Raw genomic sequence first — 19,494 nt, 5'->3', positions numbered from 1 at the left:
CGTTAAAAGTTTCACATTCAAATTTTGCAATCCATGGTTTAAAATTTTTGTTATGACAAAATACAAATGATTAAAAAATCATATAAATAAAAGTTTAACTTAATTAATCATTAAGATTTAAAATATATATGTATATATATCATTCTAAATTAAACTATAAACCATATTGAATAAATAAATATTTTAATTTCAAAATTTACTTTGAATAATTATTTTTGATAAAAGTTTTGAACTAACCTTGATAATTTTTTTTAAATTATAAATTACTAAAATTATTAGTCGCACAATGAAAATTTTGTTATCAGTAATTTAAAGTTTTTGCTATTAAAGATACACATGATCAAAAAAACATATGAGTAGAAAGCATCATTTAATAGACATTAATATTAAAAATATACTATGTATGTTAATATCATTTAAATTTAATTACATATCCTATCAAATTTTTTAAAAAGTTGTTTGGATTAATAAAATTGAGTTATACGTTCGCACTAATTTAATTATATGTAATAGTTACTGACTTTTAATTATTCATATATATTTATTATTTCATAATATGTAAGAACATATAATACATAAAATAATTTATATATAATGTTTATCCCGCGCAAAGCGCGGATCTTAATCTAGTACATAAGTATAAGTCTATTAATGTTAATAAGTTAGTCTGATGTCGATTATGAATAAGACTTACTTTTTTGAAGGAGTTTAAAATTAGTTGAAGAAGTATAATTCTATCAATGGATGCTGAGCTGATTAACAGTAATTGAAAAAAGTTTGAAACCTAGACAAATGCAAAACATATGTCAAGAAGAACATAAATCGATAGCTCCAACAAATGAGATATGGCAAGTATAGTTCTAAATTATGAATCTTACTTTAAAGCATCGATGCTTTAAAATAGGATAACCGTTATTAGCAAATATTAAGGTATCTATTTAATATTCGTAGATTAAGGATATGTAGAAATAATATAAATGTTAATTAACAGATAAGTCCCAACATTTTCAATAGATCCAAAAAAATCATGCCAAGGTAATTTTCAAATAGGACTCTATTTTAATATATTAGATTTATTAATATTTAGGGATAAGCAAGCACAAGCATAAATATGTCGCAAAAATAAAAAAGAGAACTTACCGTCCAGTAAACAAAGAATCTAGGATTGTAATCATCATATAGTTCTGGATAAACCTATAAATTAAGAATAATATAGAATGAGATACGTATTTTTCATAATAAGAACAAAGAATAGGTCATGGAGAAGGGACCAAACCTGCCAACCAGCTTCAATGGTGTTAAGACTGGAGCCAGATCCGGACACAATCCAAGTCTGAGCCAAGCTAAACTCTTCGGGAACTTGGACGTATGGTTTCCACAGATTTATCAAAACTTCGGTCCCATAAAACGTTTCGTTCATCGCACTCATCAACGCGTACTAAATCCACTCCAACAGAAATTAATGGATAGTATAAGTTACAAGACGGTAACAATTGCATCACATAGATGAGTGTACATGTACCTGATGACCTTTTGTTGGATCAAAGGTTGTAGATTTTGGGATGCTATGAGGAGGCTTTCTCCCAAAACTCTCGATGGATTTAGGTCTTAAGAGGTCTTCTTTCTTTGTTCTTCTGATGGGAACTGTGTTATTGGGACACTCTCCAGCCTTGTGCCAAACCTGAGTTATAGTCTTTGCCTCTTTCTTGGTGTACGTAGAATCACTTCTAGGGTGGAAACTAGGTCTCATCTACGTGCATAAACTTTGTATCGTAAGTGATATTTAAAAATATCGTGTTTTAACAATAGAGAGAATGAAAATTGAAACCAAACCTGGATGGTATGGTGTTTAAGTAAAGGATGATCAAAAGCTGGTTGGTTGGTGATTGGAACACAATCAATTACATCTCCATCTTCACTCTGTAAGGAAAATTAAGATTAATACAAAAATAATACATCTTTACAAGTTTGTTTTTATGAAATTTGTACAAGATACCTTAATGGATTTAACAGGAGGCTTGTTGAGTCGCTTCAAATGTCTAAGTATTTTAACTTCCTTGTGATGGGAAAACTCATTTCCATCAACTCGAACAGCTATTGTGGACACTATCACCATCAGAGCCAGAGCTACCGTGAAACCAGCCATGCTCATTATGGTTTTATAAGGATTTACAGTTTTTAGTAAATTTTTAGCTAGAACTCATCGGCTTTTATAAGAGGAGATTGCATATATTTCATAACTATTATTCTTTTCTTGACAGGATCTTCTAGTGTTACAAAGAAAAATGGACCTTGTCAACTCTAATCAAATTATATATATTTGTTGGTAGTATCAACTCGAACTGTATTATTACCACAATCTTTTCGTTATAAATTATCAGGTTACTGATTAAATTATGTTAGCAAAATCGTAATAAAGTTTTTTCTAAATAATCTCATGTGTCAGGCAGTCGCATTGTTTCGTAAATCTCAGGTTCGGATCTTAGCTAAATAATCCGTGGACGTATATATATTCATAGCTTTTGATTAAGCCATATCATTTTTACGAACGCATAAAATGACATTTGACCAAACGATAGGTAATTACTTTAAATAAACCAATTATATATATCAATCTATGATGTTACAAAAAAAATATCAATATATGTAACCTAGTCTTCGACGTTATATGTATCAGTTTATAGATCACACTTTTCATCTTATAAAATAAATATTTATCATTTGTTAGTCTGTCATGAACCATCCCGCGTGTGGTCACGAGCTTTTACATCATTTCATTATTAAATCGATATGTACATTCTTTTACTGAACTTTCCTTGGTCACCACTGAATATTATGTTAAACAATTATAACTAGGTGTTTGCCCGCAATTTTGCGGATAGTTATATTATATAAAAAATATATATTATTTTTACACTGTTATAATTTTTGAATAATAATTAAAAATATAAAATTTTAATTTTTAATTTTAAATATTTGGATAATTAAGATTTTCAGTATATATTTTTAAAATATATGTGAGATTTAAAATAGTTCAAAAACATAAAATTTAGTCATTAAAAAACTTTCTCTTACAGAAAAAAATATTAAAATTAATTCAGATAATTGGTTATAGAATTACTTTATATTTTAGTTTAACACATAAAAACCGAAAATACTCTAGCTCTCAAGAGAAAAAAAAAAGAGTGTGTTTTTTCTGTGTAACTCCAATATGACAAATACAATGATGATAAGTTTTTATCATGAAAGATCTTTTGTAAACGATTTTGTGTGGGATTTAAAAACGTAAAAGTTATAATAATTCCTTACCTACAAATATAATTCTTTTATATAATAATAATACATAACCATTAAATTTATTTCTATAAAAAATGCTAAAGTAATTTATTTAGTTATATATAAATAATTGATAAAAATAAAGAAATTGATAAAACATATATATTCTTTCTCAAATTCTATAATTAGTTACCATAAATCATTATTTGTAATATCATTTGTGTTATTTGGTAATTTGTATTAATTAGTTCTAGAGTTACTTTTTATTTTTATATCTGATTAAAATAATAACTAATAAATGTTAACAACCAATCAAATTATAACTATTTTTAAAAACTTAACTTATTAAAGACACATAATCAAAAGTCAATTAAGTGACTTCTCAATTAATATAGTAAGAATTATCTCGTTAAAACTAAGGATAAATTTGGTTAAGGTAAACATAAAAACATGTATTAGGAAAATAGTAGTTTAAGAAATTTTTCCTCATAATTTGTTCCAAATCACATTTTAAATCACACTTTCTCACTCATTTTTTTTTAATTTAGTGTTTAACATAAAACTTAAATGGGTTAAACAAACAAATTATTCCTTAAATTATCTCTGATCATCACACTATTTTATCAAACACTAACTCATTCAATTTCAATTTACATTATATTTTTCATCTTTAACTTTAACAATTGTAGAGATGGTCATTTTTATTGAACTTCCTTACTAAAGTTATCTTAACATTTTAAAAACACATAAAACTAATTAGTTCACATTTATAGTAACACAAAAAGTACATGTACCTCGACAAACAAATAAAAATTAAATACATAAAAATAGAAAAATACCAAGAATGCAACAAACATATTTTATTATTCTTCCCTCTTGTTCCTTTATTTATGTCTGCTTTTTTTCCTATTAAAAATAAGCATGCTAATTTTATTATAATCCAAGCTATATGAATAATAGTAATAGAGTATTAAATCTAGAAAAATCCTGTGAAAAATACTTTGATTAATATAAGTAAATGACTTACCATATAATAAATTAAATGAATTACCAAATAATATAATTTTAAATGACTTATCATATAATAATGTTAATTCATTTGTTTATATTAATAGATGAATTAAATAAACTTTTTCTTGATTAATATATGTTTAAATAACTTACCATATAATTTTTAAGTTTTAAAATATAAAAATATTTTAATCATTTCTAAAAGTGATAACGCATATATGATATCACATTGTCATTGGAAAATGACTGAAATTTTTAGAATTATATATTTGACTATTTTGTATTCATTTGACACATTTTATACTATATATATAGTGAATGAGTGAATTTAATTAATATTATTAAGCTTAGATTAATTAGTTTTCTAAAATCTATGATTTATTTTATTCACTGCTAATATAAACATAATAAAAGCCGTTTTTATAATTGTTTAGATAGTATCATATGTATTTATATGTATCTTATCAATTTATATAATGTAATCTAGATATTTAATTCTTTCTATAAACCAATTATGTTAATTCTATAGTCTCACGATAGATTGCAAGAACACGTTAACAAGAATTTGCTTCTCTTATTAATCTCTTAGGGAAAATCACTCAAAACCCTATGCTCACGATCTCAATATATCTCACAAGTGTTGCAACAATTCTGCAACTCCTTTTATATAAGAATAGATAACTCCTAAGCTTATTAGTATATAACTCTTAAAGATAATCCTAAACCTTATAGATAACCATAACAAGATAGGAATAGGATTGCTTGTTTCCCAAGCTATTTTAAGATTACTTCAACATTGTCCCCTTTAAGCTTAAAATAGCTTTGGGACACATCTTCAACTCCAATCAAACTTCTCATTTCTTTGTATCGTATTCTTCCAAGGCCTTTGGTTAGGATGTCTGCTTTCTGTTCGCTTCCTGGTACATGTTAAACCTCAATCAGATTGTTGTCAACACACTCTCTTATAAAGTGATAACGCCGATGAATATGTTTGTTGCGTCCATGGAAAATTGGGTTCTTGGTTAAGGCTATTGCAGATTTATTGTCGATCAGAACCACTACTTTCTCACATTCCTTTCCCACGATTTCACTAAGTAACTCTTGAAGCCAAATTGCATGCTTTGCCGCCTCGGTCGCTGCCATAAATTCTGCTTCACAGGATGAAAGTGCAACTGTCTCTTGTTTCTGAGAACACCAGGTTATGGGTGAATCTAAAAAATAAAAAACATGCTCTGTTGTGCTACAACCGTCGTCTTCGTCCGCATTATGACTTGTGTCACTATAACCTATTAGCTTCACTTTTGTTCCCTGTAAGTAGCGCAAGATTTGCTTTATGGCTGCGGCGTGTGAAGTCTTTGGATCCTGCATATACCTACTCATTACTCCAACTGAGAACGACAAGTCAGGACGAGTATGAAGTAGATATCTGAGACACCCGATGCTTCTTCTGTACTCCTTCTCGTTCACGCTTTGATCGTCTTGTGCTTTAGACAATTTTAAGCTTGGATCCATAGGTATGTGAACTGTGTTGCAGTCATGCATTCCACACTCCTCTAGTATCTTTTTGGCGTATCGTTCTTCCTTTAGTGTAATCCCTTCATTGTGTTGATCAACCTCAATTCCCAGATAATAGGTTAGCTTAACCAAATCGCTCATCTCGAACCTTTCAGACATCCCTCTCTTAAACTCTTCGATCAGCTCAAGGCTTGTACCAGTCACAAGAAGGTCATCGACATACACCGCAACAAGTAATAGATGTTCCTTCTCTTGACGTCGATATACTGCTGGCTCTTTTGCGCACTTCACACACTTCAGTTCTCCCAACACTTTGTTTAATTTTTTGTTCCATACTCTTGGAGCCTGACGCAGACCGTAGAGTGCCTTTTTAAGCCTGTATACTTTGCCTTCCTGTCCTTTAACCTCGAAACCTTCTGGCTGGGAGATGTACACTTCTTCTTTTAGATCTCGGTGTAGGAACGCAGTCTTGACGTCCAAGTGATGAACTTTCCAACCTTTTGACGCTGCTAATGCAAGTAAGAACCGGACAGTTTCAATGCGTGCCACGGGCGCAAATACTTCATCAAAGTCAACACCATGCCTCTGTATGTAGCCTTTTGCTACTAGTCTTGCTTTGAATTTGTTGATGCTTCTGTCAGAGTTTCGTTTTATCTTAAAAATCCACTTGAGCCCTATTGCCTTTGCTCCAACCGGAAGCTCAGCTAAGTCCCAAGTATTGTTCTTGACTATTGACTTGATTTCATCTTCGCAAGCATCTCTCCATACTTTCTTTTCTTTAGCTTCTTCGAAGCTCCATGGTTCATCATTTATGCTCAACAATAACCGCTCTCCTTCTAGTTCTGCCAGTAGGATATAATCATCAAGGTAGCTAGGTAGCTTTCTCTCTCTTTGAGATCTCCTTAGTTCTGGTTCATCATGATCATCAACGTGATCCTCATCTTCTTCTTCTTGCTTTATCGCACCAGTAGCTTGGGTTTCTGTTGCTTCTTCTTCTTCGTTGACGACAGGGGTGTCGTCATTAACACCATGATTCCCGAACTAACTCACACCGATGCGAAACATTCATGTTTCTTCTTTCTCATTACAACTCTTCCAGTCCCAGCTCTTGTTCTCATCAAATATCACATCTCTACTTACCACCATTCTTCTGGTTGTCGGATCAAGCAACCTATAGGCCTTAGACCTGGCTCGGTTCCGAGATGTACCAGCTGTCGTGACCTGTTGTCGAGTTTCTTGAGATGCTGTGAGTCTATCTTAGCATATCCGATACATCCAAAAACTCGTAAGTGCTCAATGTTTGGTTTCCTCCCTTTGAACAGCTCGTATGGTGTTGTCGACTTGATGACTCGGGTTGCATCTCTGTTTATGAGGTAGGTGGCATGTCTCACTGCTTCGCCCCAGAGGTAGATTGGTAGCTCCATATGCTTTAAGATACTTCTAGTCATGTTGAGAAGAGTTTGATTTCGTCTTTCTACTACCCCGTTTTGTTGAGGGGTGTAGGGAGCTGTTAGATGTCTTGTAATTCCATTAGACTCGCAAAAAATTCTGAATTCGTTAGACACAAATTCACATCCTCTGTCTGTTCTAAGAGTTTTGATGACAGTCCCTATTTCCTTCTCAACTATAGCCTTGAATTTTCTGAATTTGTCGAATGCTTCTCCTTTTTCTCTCAAAAGTATTGTCCACATATATCTGGAATAGTCATCGATGAGAACAAAGATGTACCTTTTTGAGAGGCTGTGGATGGTGTAATGGGTCCGCAGAGGTCTCCATGTATAAGCTCAAGTGTTTTATCAGCTCGATATGACGTTATCTTCGGAAACGTATGTCTTGCTTGTTTACCAAGTAGGCAATAAGGGCATGTCTCCTTATCAATCTCGATCTTAGGTAGTCCATACACGAATTCTTTGTTAGCCATCAGTCGCATTGCTTCTCTCCCTATATGACCTAACCGTGCATGCCATCTTGCGGACTCACTTGGAACTGAGAGCTGTAGGCATTCTTCGTTGTTGTCCATAGTCACCTTATATAACCGATTCTTAGAACGTTTTGCTTTGACGATCAGTTTTCCATCCTTGTCTTGTAATGTAAGCTAATCTTCTTTCATTCTGATGTCACAGCCGGACTCTGTGGCTTGTCCTAGACTGATTATGTTGCTCTTTAAGTCTGGTATATAATAGACATCGGCAAGTATTTTCTTTCCTCCATCCTTGGTGAGGAACAATATTGGCCATTTTCCTTTGATGTCGATGCGAGAGTCATCTCCAAACCTTACTTTGCCAGCGATTGATTCATCGATGGACTTAAAATACCTCTGGTTGCCAGTCATATGATTGCTTGGCCTATTGTCTAGATACCATACTCTGTCATTGTCTGAACTTGTCTCAAAGTCCAGTGGGTTAACGTTCTTCTCGTTAAGGTAGACCACCTCGTGCATCATCAGTTCCTCTGCTTCCTGTGTCGCATCGTCTTTCTCTTTTGTTTCTGTAGTTATCTGTAGCTTGAGTAAGCGATCAGTACATACAGACGCGAAGTGACCCATCTTGTCACACCGAAAACATTCGATTTTGGACATGTCGAAAGTATCTTGGTATCGGTTTTGATACCGATCATGGTACCGATCATTGAACCTTGCCCTTCCTCGTCCTCTGTTATTAAATCGACCACCATGTCCTCTACCTCTGTAGTTGTTGTTGTAATTTGAAGTAGGTTGTGATTATGTATTCTCTGCGTACATGAGTTTGTTCTGTGTTTCATCTTCTTCCTCAGCAACTCTCTCTTCATAAGCTTTCAACCGGCCAATTATGTCCTCGAAGCTTGTGGTCTCAAGATCAAGGACCTGTTCTAACGATGCCACAATGTGTATGTATTTTCGTCGTGGCAGGCTAGATAGGAACTTTTTCACCAATTTTATTTCTTCAATATTTTCTCCCAGAGTAGCAGATTTTGATGAGATCTCCCATAACTTCCCCACAAAGTCATCAATTGCATCGCTGTCCTTCATCTTCATTCTCTCAAATTATGCCGTCAAGGTTTGCAGTCTTGCCTCGCGAACACGATCTGCTCCCATGTGTCTTGATTTAATCGCATCCCATACTTTCTTGGCTGTATCCAACTCTCCTACTTGGAGAATAAGTGCCTCGGGTATAGATTGGAAGAGCAGAGCAGTAGCCATGTCGTTCTTCTCTCCATTATCAGATTCATTCTCTATAACCTCCCAGAACTTATGTACCCTTAGCAGTACTTTAACTCGCATTGCCCACACCGTATAATTTGTCAAAGTTAGTATCGGACACTTTATGGAAGAGGATCCACCTCCTTCCTTAACTTTCGTAGTAACAATGTCGCCCATAGCTCTTGTGATCGTATCCTAGAAGCTCTGATACCACAATATAGTCTCACGATAGATTGCAAGAACACGTTAACAAGAATTTGCTTCTCTTATTATTCTCTTAGGAAAAATCACTCAAAACCCTAAGCTCACAATCTCAATATATCTCACAAATGTTGCAACAATTCTGCAACTCCTTTTATGTAAAAATAGATAACTCCTAAACTTATTAGTATATAACTCTTAAAGATAATCCTAAATCTTATAGAAAACCATAACAAGATAGGAATAAGATTGCTTGTTTCCCAAGCTATTTTAAGATTACTCCAACAAATTCATCTATATTTAAGATGTTTAATTGTATGTTTGGACACACAGATTATATTAGGTAATTTTATGAATAGTTTTCTTTTAAAAACTTTAATTAAATAAATGAAAAATGAAAAATCATCAACCAATCAAATTAAAAAGATTAATTGGAGAGTTCTTTTATGAACTACACATCAGCATAAATCATTAAAGTGACTTTTCAAATAATACATACCAGGATTCTCTTACTACGGTAAATTGATTATACTTTCAAACTGAGAACTCGTCAATGCGATCCACCAACTCAACTCTCTTGTGGTTTCCGAGCCCACATTTTTTGTTTGACTTTATCAGAGGCTATCATAATTCACATGATAGATCTGTAATCCGCGTATAAAATTATAAGCTATAACTATAAAAATTGATTTTCTTGATCAAGAAGTCAAGAGCTAAAACATAACTCCAAGACAATTGAAATGCCGCCGCACAAATATAATATAGTCTCGAATGAAGTTTCACCGAGTTCCACCAATGAAGTTTTATCAAGTTCTACCAATTGATCTTAATGTATGTTACCATTAAAATAAGATCATGGTACTTTGAATTGGTAAAAACTATGTATTACTTCTTCCGTTCCACAAAGATACACTTTTTAATATTTTCACATATATTAAAAAATTACATTAAACTACCATAATAAATGTATCATTTGCCGATAAAAAAAATAAATAAATAAGTGTATCGTTTTTTGTAATTTTCAATAACTTTTAACCAATAGTTTTTCAATAAAGTCAATTAATTTTTTTGAAGTTTATAAACTTTCATAGAAAACACAAAAATTACATTTTTGTGAAACAAACTTTTTTTCTAAAAAGTCTATCATTAAGGAACGGACGGGGTATTATATAATATGCATTTATGTAGTATGCTAGATTAATGAAATTGACGAATAATTCTAATGGAACTGGTTTACATAAACAAAGCAATTATAAATACATAATCATAAAGATTTCAGTATACACATGGGACCATGTACTTTAAAGAAGTGTATCTTCTCTTAAGTCCATAGAAACAGAGAAACACTCTGAAACAAAACATAAACAAACCCTAATCCACTCTGGTGAATCTGAAAACAATATATGTAAGAATGTGTATATAATATATGTTTTATACAATTAATGACTAATTTGGAATGACCTGCAATGCAAGTAAGTAGACAAGCTCCTCAAGGGCAATTAGGGTTTCGACCAGGACCACCATAGTAGAAATGACTTCCCCAAGAACCTCCATTGCCACTCTTCACATTGTAACAGTTCTCTTCATCAGTAAACACTTGAAGATTTTTAGGGTTTTTTTTATTCGAGATCCATCAACTACTTGAACGTTCTTGAAGTAACTCGCTTTGCCCCACCCTTCCTCTGCGAACCAACCACTTCCCATTTGAGTGGTAGTGTGTTGTCCTGCATCGGGCTGGAGTTAACCACTTCACTTCCCCATTTCAATCATCGATGCACTTTCTGATAAGTAAGAGAAGAGTGAAGCTGGCCAGTATCCGATTATGTACTTCTCTCCAAATTGTAACCACCAATGTCCGTTTTTTGGGTTTTGGGAAAAAAAAAACCAAAGATGAAACAAACAAACGGAATAAAGAGAACATAACTAAAACTATGTACTCAATAGGCTACATATTAAAAGTAGGAAAGATGGTGATGAACTTTGGGTAGGTGACACTGGAGAAGGAAGATCAAGGTGGAATCAATCGGCACAGATGGTGATGAACTTTGAGCAGATGAAACGTTACCCATTTTGATATCCACAAATCCAAAAGAAAAATCGTTGAGAAAGAATGACTTTATAAGCTATGTTTTGTCGTGGTAAAGACAGGATTGAAGGAAGTAAGGACAGAATCAATGTTGTTGGTCGAGTTATATCAACCACATACACAAAAAAAATCAAAGATGGGGTCTTATCTGAAGAGAAACAGCACATGTCAGATATTTACTGTGAGAGGAAATGTCATCGCAAATCACTGTTAGGTTGTGTAGCCTTTGATTCGATCATCATGGTTTAAAACATACTTGATCAAGGTTCGCACGTCTATTATATTATTTCTTGTTAATTATTCTTGTGATTTTTTGTTTTTTTTTTTATTTATTTTTTATTTCTCGAGAGAGCTCTTTGTTGAGAATAGTGTAACATCATGACAAAATATTGTGTAAACATATAAAAAAAAATAATATGTACATACGAATTTAAGTTTTTTAAAAATCATTTAAGTATTGTTTCATAAAGTATTAGTATAGCGTTGTATTTCGTCGGCTTAGTGATAATATTAATTAGTCATTTTAGTTATAAGGAAGAAAACAATGAGACCAAAAAGTATATAACTTAATTTTTTTTTATTTCTTCGGTCAAAAACGTATATAACTTTATTAAACGTGCATTTTATTTATAAAAAGAACGTGCATTTTATAACATTTTCTTGAATCTAAGTTAAAAAAAAAACATTTTCTTGAATTTCATCTAAAACAGCTGTGTTTCTAGTTAACTTCCAATAAATGCGTCTTTATTCTGCTCGTATTCCAAAGCTGAACCAGATTGATATCAATTGATAGATGGGATCATCTCTCATGACGTGGAAGTTTTTCTTCTAAAACTTTTATGTTTATTATCATAAGCACACTCACATACACACACCAGCAAATTAACATAATCTTATTTAAATATATATATACGTGAAATCCACAAAAGCTTTCGAACACATATGTAAATCAAGGACACTTAACGTTACGACCTGGACCACCATAGAAGAAATGAATCCCCCAAGAAGTCCCAGCATTTCCTGTCTTCACATTGTAACAGTTGTGTTTATCAGCAAAGTAGTAAAGACTCTTTGGTTCTCTCAGAGTATTAGTTCCATCAACTATCTTAAGGTTCCTGACATAGCTTGCTTTCTTGTAACCTTCATCTGCAAAATGCCCACTTCCCATGTCCGTGCCCGTGTGTTTCCCACCAGTCTTTAAGTTAACGATTTCACCTCCCCATTCAACTCTCGTAGCTCCATTTCCTAGCGAAGTGAACAACTTGCCAGGCCAGTAACCTATGATGTCTTTGCCAACCCTTAGCCACCAGTTTCCTGTTTTCCGGTCCTAGTGATTGCAATTAACCATTTTAGCTTAGATAGAGAGGTAATTTGGTGAAAAAGATATATATCTTGCGACTCAAGAATCTCATGAAAAATAAAATAACTATGCTATTACCTTCCATATAAGTATAGAGATATCGTACTGAGTTCCACCGTAGCGTGACACGATGTTGTAAGCTCCACCTACTGAATATCGATTACTTGTCTGAACAAAACCCGAGCAGAGAAGGTTGTAGCACCCGGTTCTTCGATATCCATCACGCTATTTATGAAAAGATGATTTCACAATGATTAGAGTCTACTGTAGTTATAGATACGAATAATTTTGCAAAATAAAATAGAACGAATGTCCTGATCTAAGAATTTAGAGAGAGAAATTATAGAGGATAACACACAATTAGAAGTCTTAATCTTCTTATAATAATTATTTTATTAAGTGATTTTTCGGTTCTATTCAGGAAGTAAACATTTTAAATTTATAAATGATTAACGTCTAATATATAAGGGATAAATAAGCATAAATAATTTGGAAAAGAGAACTTACCGTCCAGTAAACAAAGAATCTAGGTCTGTTATCATCATATAGTTCTGGATAAACCTATAAATTAAGGAGAAAAATATATAATAAGTTACGTTATTTGCATAAGAACAAAGAAAGGTCGTGGAGAAGGGAGCAAACCTGCCAACCAGCTTCAATGGTGTTAAGACTAGAGCCAGATCCGGACACAATCCAAGTCTGAGCCAAGCTAAACTCGTCAGGAACTTGGACATATGGTTTCCACAGATTTATAACAACTTCTGTCCCATAAAACTTTCCGTTCCTCGCACCCATTATCGCGTACTAAATCCAACTCCACAGAAATTAATGGATAGTGTAAGTTATAAGAAAGTAACAACGGCGACACATAGATGTGTGGACATGTAGACGTACCTGATGACCTTTTGTTGGATCAAAGGTTGTAGTTCGTGGGATGCTATGATGAGGCTTTCTCCCAAATCTCTTCATGGATTTAGGTCTTAAGAGATCTTCTTTCTTTGTTCTTCTGATGGGAACAGTGTTATCAGGACACTCTCCAGCCTTGTGCCAAACCTGATTTATAGTCTTTGTCTCTTCGTTGATGTACGTTGAATCACTTTCAGGGATGAAACTCGGTCTCATCTACGTGCATAAACTTTTTATTGCAAGTGATTCAAAAATATTGTGTTTAACAATATAAAGACTGAAAAGTGAAACCAAACCTGCATGGTATGGTGTTTAAGTAAAGGATGATCAAAAGCCGGCTGGTTGGTAATAGGAACACAATCTATTACATCTCCATCTTCACTCTGTAAGGAAAATTTTGATTAAAGCGAATAATAATTCATTGTTACGTAAGAGATTCATGACATTTGTAGGGAAAATGATTTGGAAAATAAAAATAATTATTAATTATTATGACAAAAATAGTAGATAAGGAGAAAATCTTGAAAATAGCATTAATTAAAGAGTAAAATGATAACAAATATTAATTTTTATTAATGTTAGGAATTTTTCTGTGTGCTATTTCTGAAGCAAAAAATTGTGTTGATGCTATTTTAAAATATTTCTCTAATTTGTATAAGATACCTTAATGGATTTAACAGCAGGCTTGTTGAGTCGCTTCAAATGTCTAAGTATTTTAACTTCCTGGTGATGGGAAAACTCATGTCCATCAACTCGAATAGTTATTGTCGCCGCTATCACCATCAGAGCCACCGTGAAACTAGCCATTCTCATCATGGTTATATATACAGTTCTTAGACTCTTAGTGAAACTTTTAGCAAGAACTCATTGGCTTTTATAGGAGGAGATCGCGCTTATTTTTCATAACTATTATTCTTTTCTTGACAGGAGCTTCTAATATTTTTTAAAAAAATCAGACCTTGTCAACTCTAGCCAGATAATATATTTTTGTTGATAGTATCAACTATCAACTCGACCTATGTTAATACCTCAATTTTTTCGTTCTAACTTATTAGGTTACTGCTTCTTATGTTTTCAAAATCGTGCAATGATGTTTTTCTTATTCAACCTCACATGTTTTTACCAGACACATTGTTTCGTAAATCTCTGGTTCTGACTTCTGATCAGAGTTAAAATACCCCGTGGGCGTATTATACATTCATAGCTTTTGGTTAAGCCAAGTCACTTTTACGAATGTATAAAATGACATTTGACCAAACGATATATAATTACTCTAAATAAAAATTATCAATTGTTGGTCTGTCATGAACCATTCCGCGTGAGGTCAGAGCTTTTACGTCAATTCATTATTAAATCGATACCTAATTTATAATACGATTTGTACATTCTTATACTGAACTTTCCTTTGGCACCATTGAATATTATGTTAAACAATTATAATTCTCTTACTATGTTGAATTGATTATATACTTTCCAACTGAGAATTCGTCAACGCGATCCACCAAGTCAACTCTCTTGTGGTTTCTAGGCCCACATTTTTGTTGACTATATCAGAGGCTATCGCAATTCACAAAATAGATCTGTAATCCCCATATATAAAATGATAAACTATAGTATAAAAATCGGTGTTCTTGATCAAGAAGTCAAGGACTATAACCTAATTACAATGCAATGGAAAAGCCACCGCCCAAACATGATTTAGTCTCGGATGAAGTTTCACCAAATTCCACCAATGGAACTAAATGTACGTTACAATTAAATTAAGATCATGGTCATTTGAATTAGTGACACCTACATATTATGATACAATATACATTTATTTAGTATGATAGATTAATGAAGTCTGACCAATAATTCTGATGGAAATTGTTACCTGGCTGAATTAATGGGAAGATCCAAAATTGTCATCTCTATTTTTTGTTATACATAAACAAAGCAATTATAAATACATGATCATAAAGATTTCAGTATACACATGGGACCATGTTCTTTAAAGAAGTGTATCTTCCCTTCACTCCATAGAAACAGAGAAACACTCTGAAACAAGACATAAACAAACCCTAATCCACTCTGGTGAATCTGAAAACAATATATGTAAGAATGTGTATCTAATATATGTTTTATACAAATTAATTATTAATTTAGAATGATGTGCACTGCAAGTAAGTAGACAGATACTCAAGGGCAATTAGGGTTTCGACCAGGACCACCATAGTAGAAGTGACTTCCCCAAGAACCTCCATTGCCACTCTTCACATTGTAACAGTTCTCTTCATCAGTAAACACTTGAAGATTTTCAGGGTTTCTCAATTTATTAGATCCATCAACTACTTGAACGTTCTTGAAGTAACTTGCTTTCCCCCAACCTTCCTCTGCGAACCGACCACTTCCCATCTGAGTGGTAGTGTGTTGTCCTGCCTCGGACTGCGAGTTCACAACTTCACCTCCCCATTCAATCATTGATGCACTTTCTGATAAGTAAGAGAAGAGTGAAGCTGGCCAGTATCCCATTATGTACTTTTCACCAAATTGTAACCACCAATGTCCTTCTTTTGGGTCCTGAGAAAGGAAAAAACAAAGCTAAACTAAACAAACAGAACATAACAAAAACCATATACTCAATAGGACATATTAAAAGTAGTTATTTTAGCATATATTAAAAGTAGGTTTTTTAATAGAAAATGTATATATTATTATATAAGTTATGCTTTCAAAAGATTTGAAGTTGGAAACGAGTAGGATTCTTGATGTTTGGTTTACCTTCCAGATAAGAATGATAATGTCATATTGAGAGTTTCCATAGCTAGATAAAGGAGAGATTGATCCACCCATTGCAATCTCCCTATTGATTTGAACAAATCCTGAGCACAGAAGATTGTAACAGCCTGTTCCTTGGTAGGCATCACTCTGTTTTTCTCACAGGGGAGACAAAACATTGATTCTTCAATAAACAAAAACACACATAGAAATAAACTAAAACACATAAAGAGATAGAAACTCACAGTCCAATAAGTGAAGAGCCTAGTGTGGTTATCACCATACAATTGTGGACTCACCTGAAAAAAAACACAAATCTTTGAATCAAAAAACACAAAATCTAACTTCTATTACAAGAAACCAAAAGGCTTACCTGCCAGCCAGCTTCAATACTATTAAGATCAGAGTTGAAGTTTCCACCCAAAACCCAAATCTGAGCCAAGCTAAACTCATTAGGCATCTCCACATCCGGATTCCATACATTAATCTTGGCTTTAGCACCGTAGAAAACACCATCCTCGACATACATTATCGCGTGCTACATCAAATCCAAAAGGGTTAATAAAAATTTGTTAAAATACCGAAAATGCATGACAAGAAAAAACATATACCTGATGACCATTTTGTGGAAGGACACCAGTTGTGTCGTAAGATTTGAGCTTAGGAATGCTTTTCTGAGTCTTCATACCGAATCTCTCGACAGAACTGGCTCTATAAAGATCTTGCTTTGTGGTTCTTCTGATGGGAACTGTGTTCTCTGGGCATTTCCCATTCACATGCCAGAGCTGAGTTATATCATTAGGCTCCTGTTTCTTGGTTCTTGATGAAACTTTACTCTCGCTAAAGACACTCTCCGGGTTGAAACTTGGACTCATCTATAAAAGCCCATTAACAATGTAAGAAACACTAAAGAACAAGAATCACAGAGACTGGGGACAAAAGAAGAAGAGTTTGTAATACCTGGACAGTGTGGTTAATGAGCAGAGGATGAGCTAAAGCTAGTTGGTCGGTGACTGGGACACAATCTATTACATCTCCATCTGGGCTCTGTTCCAAACCATAAAATTATTGCGGAAACTCAGCTAAAAAAGGAAACTTTCTGCGAAATTATTTACCTTTATGGATTTGAGAGGTGGCTTGTTGAGTCGTTTCAAGTGGGTACGGATTTTAAGATCGGAAACCTCATTTTCGCCGGAGACGAATAAAGAACAGAGAGTCACCACCACCGTCATTACCAGAGCCAGCAAGAAGCTAACCCTTTTGCAATTAGCTGCCATGGTTAAGGAAACTCAAGAAAAGGTTTAAGCTTTTTATTACTGAAAGAGAAGAAGAAGAAGAGAAGATGAGAGGTTCTTTGGATTGTGCGTTTAGTTCTTCTTGGCAAACCAATAAACACTTCGGCAATAAAAGGACGATTCTTTTGAAATAAAGACAAGTGTAAATTTGGATTCTATTGTGTAAGATTTGATTGGTTGCTTTCTCCTCTGTCTCTCTGTTAAATTTGTTTTTTGTCAGAATCTTTTTCTGGAATAATTCGAATGTTAGATATGTTATCTTGTTTTACTGTCAGCTTTATAGAAAAAGGAAATCTTACTGAAACTGAACATTCCACTCTTTTGACTGTCATTAATGTGTATTGGGATTTCAACTTTTTTATTTGAAGAAATGATTATAAATATTAGGTTTACATTAGTAAATCAAAACTTAGAGAACATAAGATCATATCATTGGAAAGATGAAAGACAAGTAATTTTACTCCTCATATCATTAGATAACATAAGATCATATCATAAAATTAGTAATTATCATTCAAGATGCTAAATATTTGATTTAGCATCTTGAATGATAATTACTAATTTTACATAAAACATTTTGTATTATTAAAATAAATTTTACTCCTCATTTGCCAGTCCACAACCTTATATATATATATGTATATACACACTTCTACAGTACTAATTTAACCTTAGACATACACTAAAACGGTATTACCAAAAAAAGAACAAAAGAAAAACATATATCATCCATAATATTTGAAATGAGTGAGTCAACTATTCCATCTATGTTCCACTACAATACGATCACTATTTAAGAAAAAAAAATATTTATATATGTTTATGAAGATTGGAAATAAAGGGCGGTGTTGATTGGGTGGGGGTAAGAGCACCCACAATGTGAAAAAACAGTGTATAGTCAAAAAAGAAAGAAGCCACTAAAAAACTAATGTGTCGGTTAATATTATTAGTATGGAGACAAAATGACAATAGATCATCCCAAATCCTAATCTCAAGCTCCACACATTTCCTTTTCTATTCTGTTACATCTTCATTTCTCACTTTTGTATTTCTCTTCTTTTTCTTTAAAGCCGACTCATGTCCTATGTGTTGGATAATTCCAAGCTTGTGGAAACTTAACATATTATTAGATGTTTAATATGTTAAGATAAACACAATAAAGAAACCTAGAAATAGGAAAATAAAGTTTCTATTTAGGTTAGGTTTGTGTTTTCCATATCCCACATGTTAAAGGGAATTGTCTTTCGTATAAATATAGGTCTAATGGAGAGGTGTTCTATATAATCTGAGAGAAACATATTGAGAGCTTTAGTTTTGAGTAGTTTCTAAAGCTAATAAGAAAAGTTGTTCTTATAACTTTTTGTGTTTCTAAGAGATTTGAATTGGTATCAGAGCCTCAGGTTGGAGACTCGATCTAAGCTTAAGTTGTAGCTTAAGATCCTGGTGCTTGTGAACAAGAGATCGCGACGGCAAGATGGCTGACGTGACTAGGGCTCCACGCACGAAGGACTTTGGATCTACATCCATCCAATGTCCGATGTTGTCACCGACAAACTACACAGTTTGGTCGATGAGGATGAAGGTTCTACTACGTGTTCATGAAGTGTGGGACACAATCGAACCCGGTTCAGATGATCAAAAGAAGAACGATGTTGCGATAGCTCTTTTGTTTCAATCTGTTCCAGAGACTTTGATTCTCCAGGTGGGAGAACAAACCGCATCAAAAGAGATCTGGAATGCCATCAAGTCGCGACACCTAGGAGCTGATCGTGTAAGGGAGGCGAGACTTCAGACGTTGATGACGGAGTTTGATAGGTTGAAGATGGATGATGCAGATACGGTCGATGACTTCGCGGGGAAGATATCGGGCCTATCATCCAAAGCAACCTCGTTGGGAGAAAACATAGAA

General features: G+C 33.5%; 3 protein-coding genes across 4 annotated transcripts in view; all 3 read right to left on the bottom strand.

The window, feature by feature from the left end:
• The window catches only part of LOC106340823, a 5,503-nt gene extending 3,346 nt beyond the window's left edge, over positions 1-2,157 (bottom strand). For both annotated transcript variants that reach the window (XM_013779657.1, XM_013779658.1), the window contains exons 1-5: positions 1,997-2,157; positions 1,834-1,920; positions 1,523-1,750; positions 1,277-1,438; positions 1,141-1,194 (exon numbers count right to left, since the gene is read on the bottom strand). In XM_013779657.1, coding sequence (XP_013635111.1) covers positions 1,141-1,194; positions 1,277-1,438; positions 1,523-1,750; positions 1,834-1,920; positions 1,997-2,152 — 687 coding nt within the window. In that variant the 5' untranslated portion in view covers positions 2,153-2,157. The remainder of the gene's footprint in view (positions 1-1,140; positions 1,195-1,276; positions 1,439-1,522; positions 1,751-1,833; positions 1,921-1,996) is intronic.
• Positions 2,158-12,108: 9,951 nt separating this feature from the next.
• LOC106340152 lies at positions 12,109-14,362 on the bottom strand. The gene is made up of 7 exons (XM_013779013.1): positions 14,197-14,362; positions 13,830-13,916; positions 13,522-13,749; positions 13,270-13,431; positions 13,135-13,188; positions 12,706-12,852; positions 12,109-12,594 (listed from the first exon to the last, which is right to left on the bottom strand). The coding sequence occupies exons 1-7, from the start codon at positions 14,347-14,349 to the stop codon at positions 12,217-12,219; spliced, it is 1,209 nt and encodes a 402-aa protein (XP_013634467.1). The 5' UTR covers positions 14,350-14,362; the 3' UTR covers positions 12,109-12,216.
• A 1,103-nt stretch (positions 14,363-15,465) lies between these two features.
• LOC106337112 lies at positions 15,466-17,776 on the bottom strand. Its single transcript, XM_013776155.1, has 7 exons — positions 17,406-17,776; positions 17,251-17,337; positions 16,902-17,165; positions 16,664-16,828; positions 16,536-16,589; positions 16,294-16,440; positions 15,466-16,092 (listed from the first exon to the last, which is right to left on the bottom strand). The coding sequence occupies exons 1-7, from the start codon at positions 17,565-17,567 to the stop codon at positions 15,712-15,714; spliced, it is 1,260 nt and encodes a 419-aa protein (XP_013631609.1). The 5' UTR covers positions 17,568-17,776; the 3' UTR covers positions 15,466-15,711.
• Positions 17,777-19,494: the final 1,718 nt, after the last annotated feature.

Source organism: Brassica oleracea, chromosome C4 (assembly GCF_000695525.1).
Source record: "Brassica oleracea var. oleracea cultivar TO1000 chromosome C4, BOL, whole genome shotgun sequence".
NCBI classification, from domain to species: Eukaryota; Viridiplantae; Streptophyta; class Magnoliopsida; order Brassicales; family Brassicaceae; genus Brassica; species Brassica oleracea.
The sequence above is the reverse complement of the archived record's forward strand: the minus strand, read 5'-3'. Positions and strand labels throughout refer to the sequence as shown.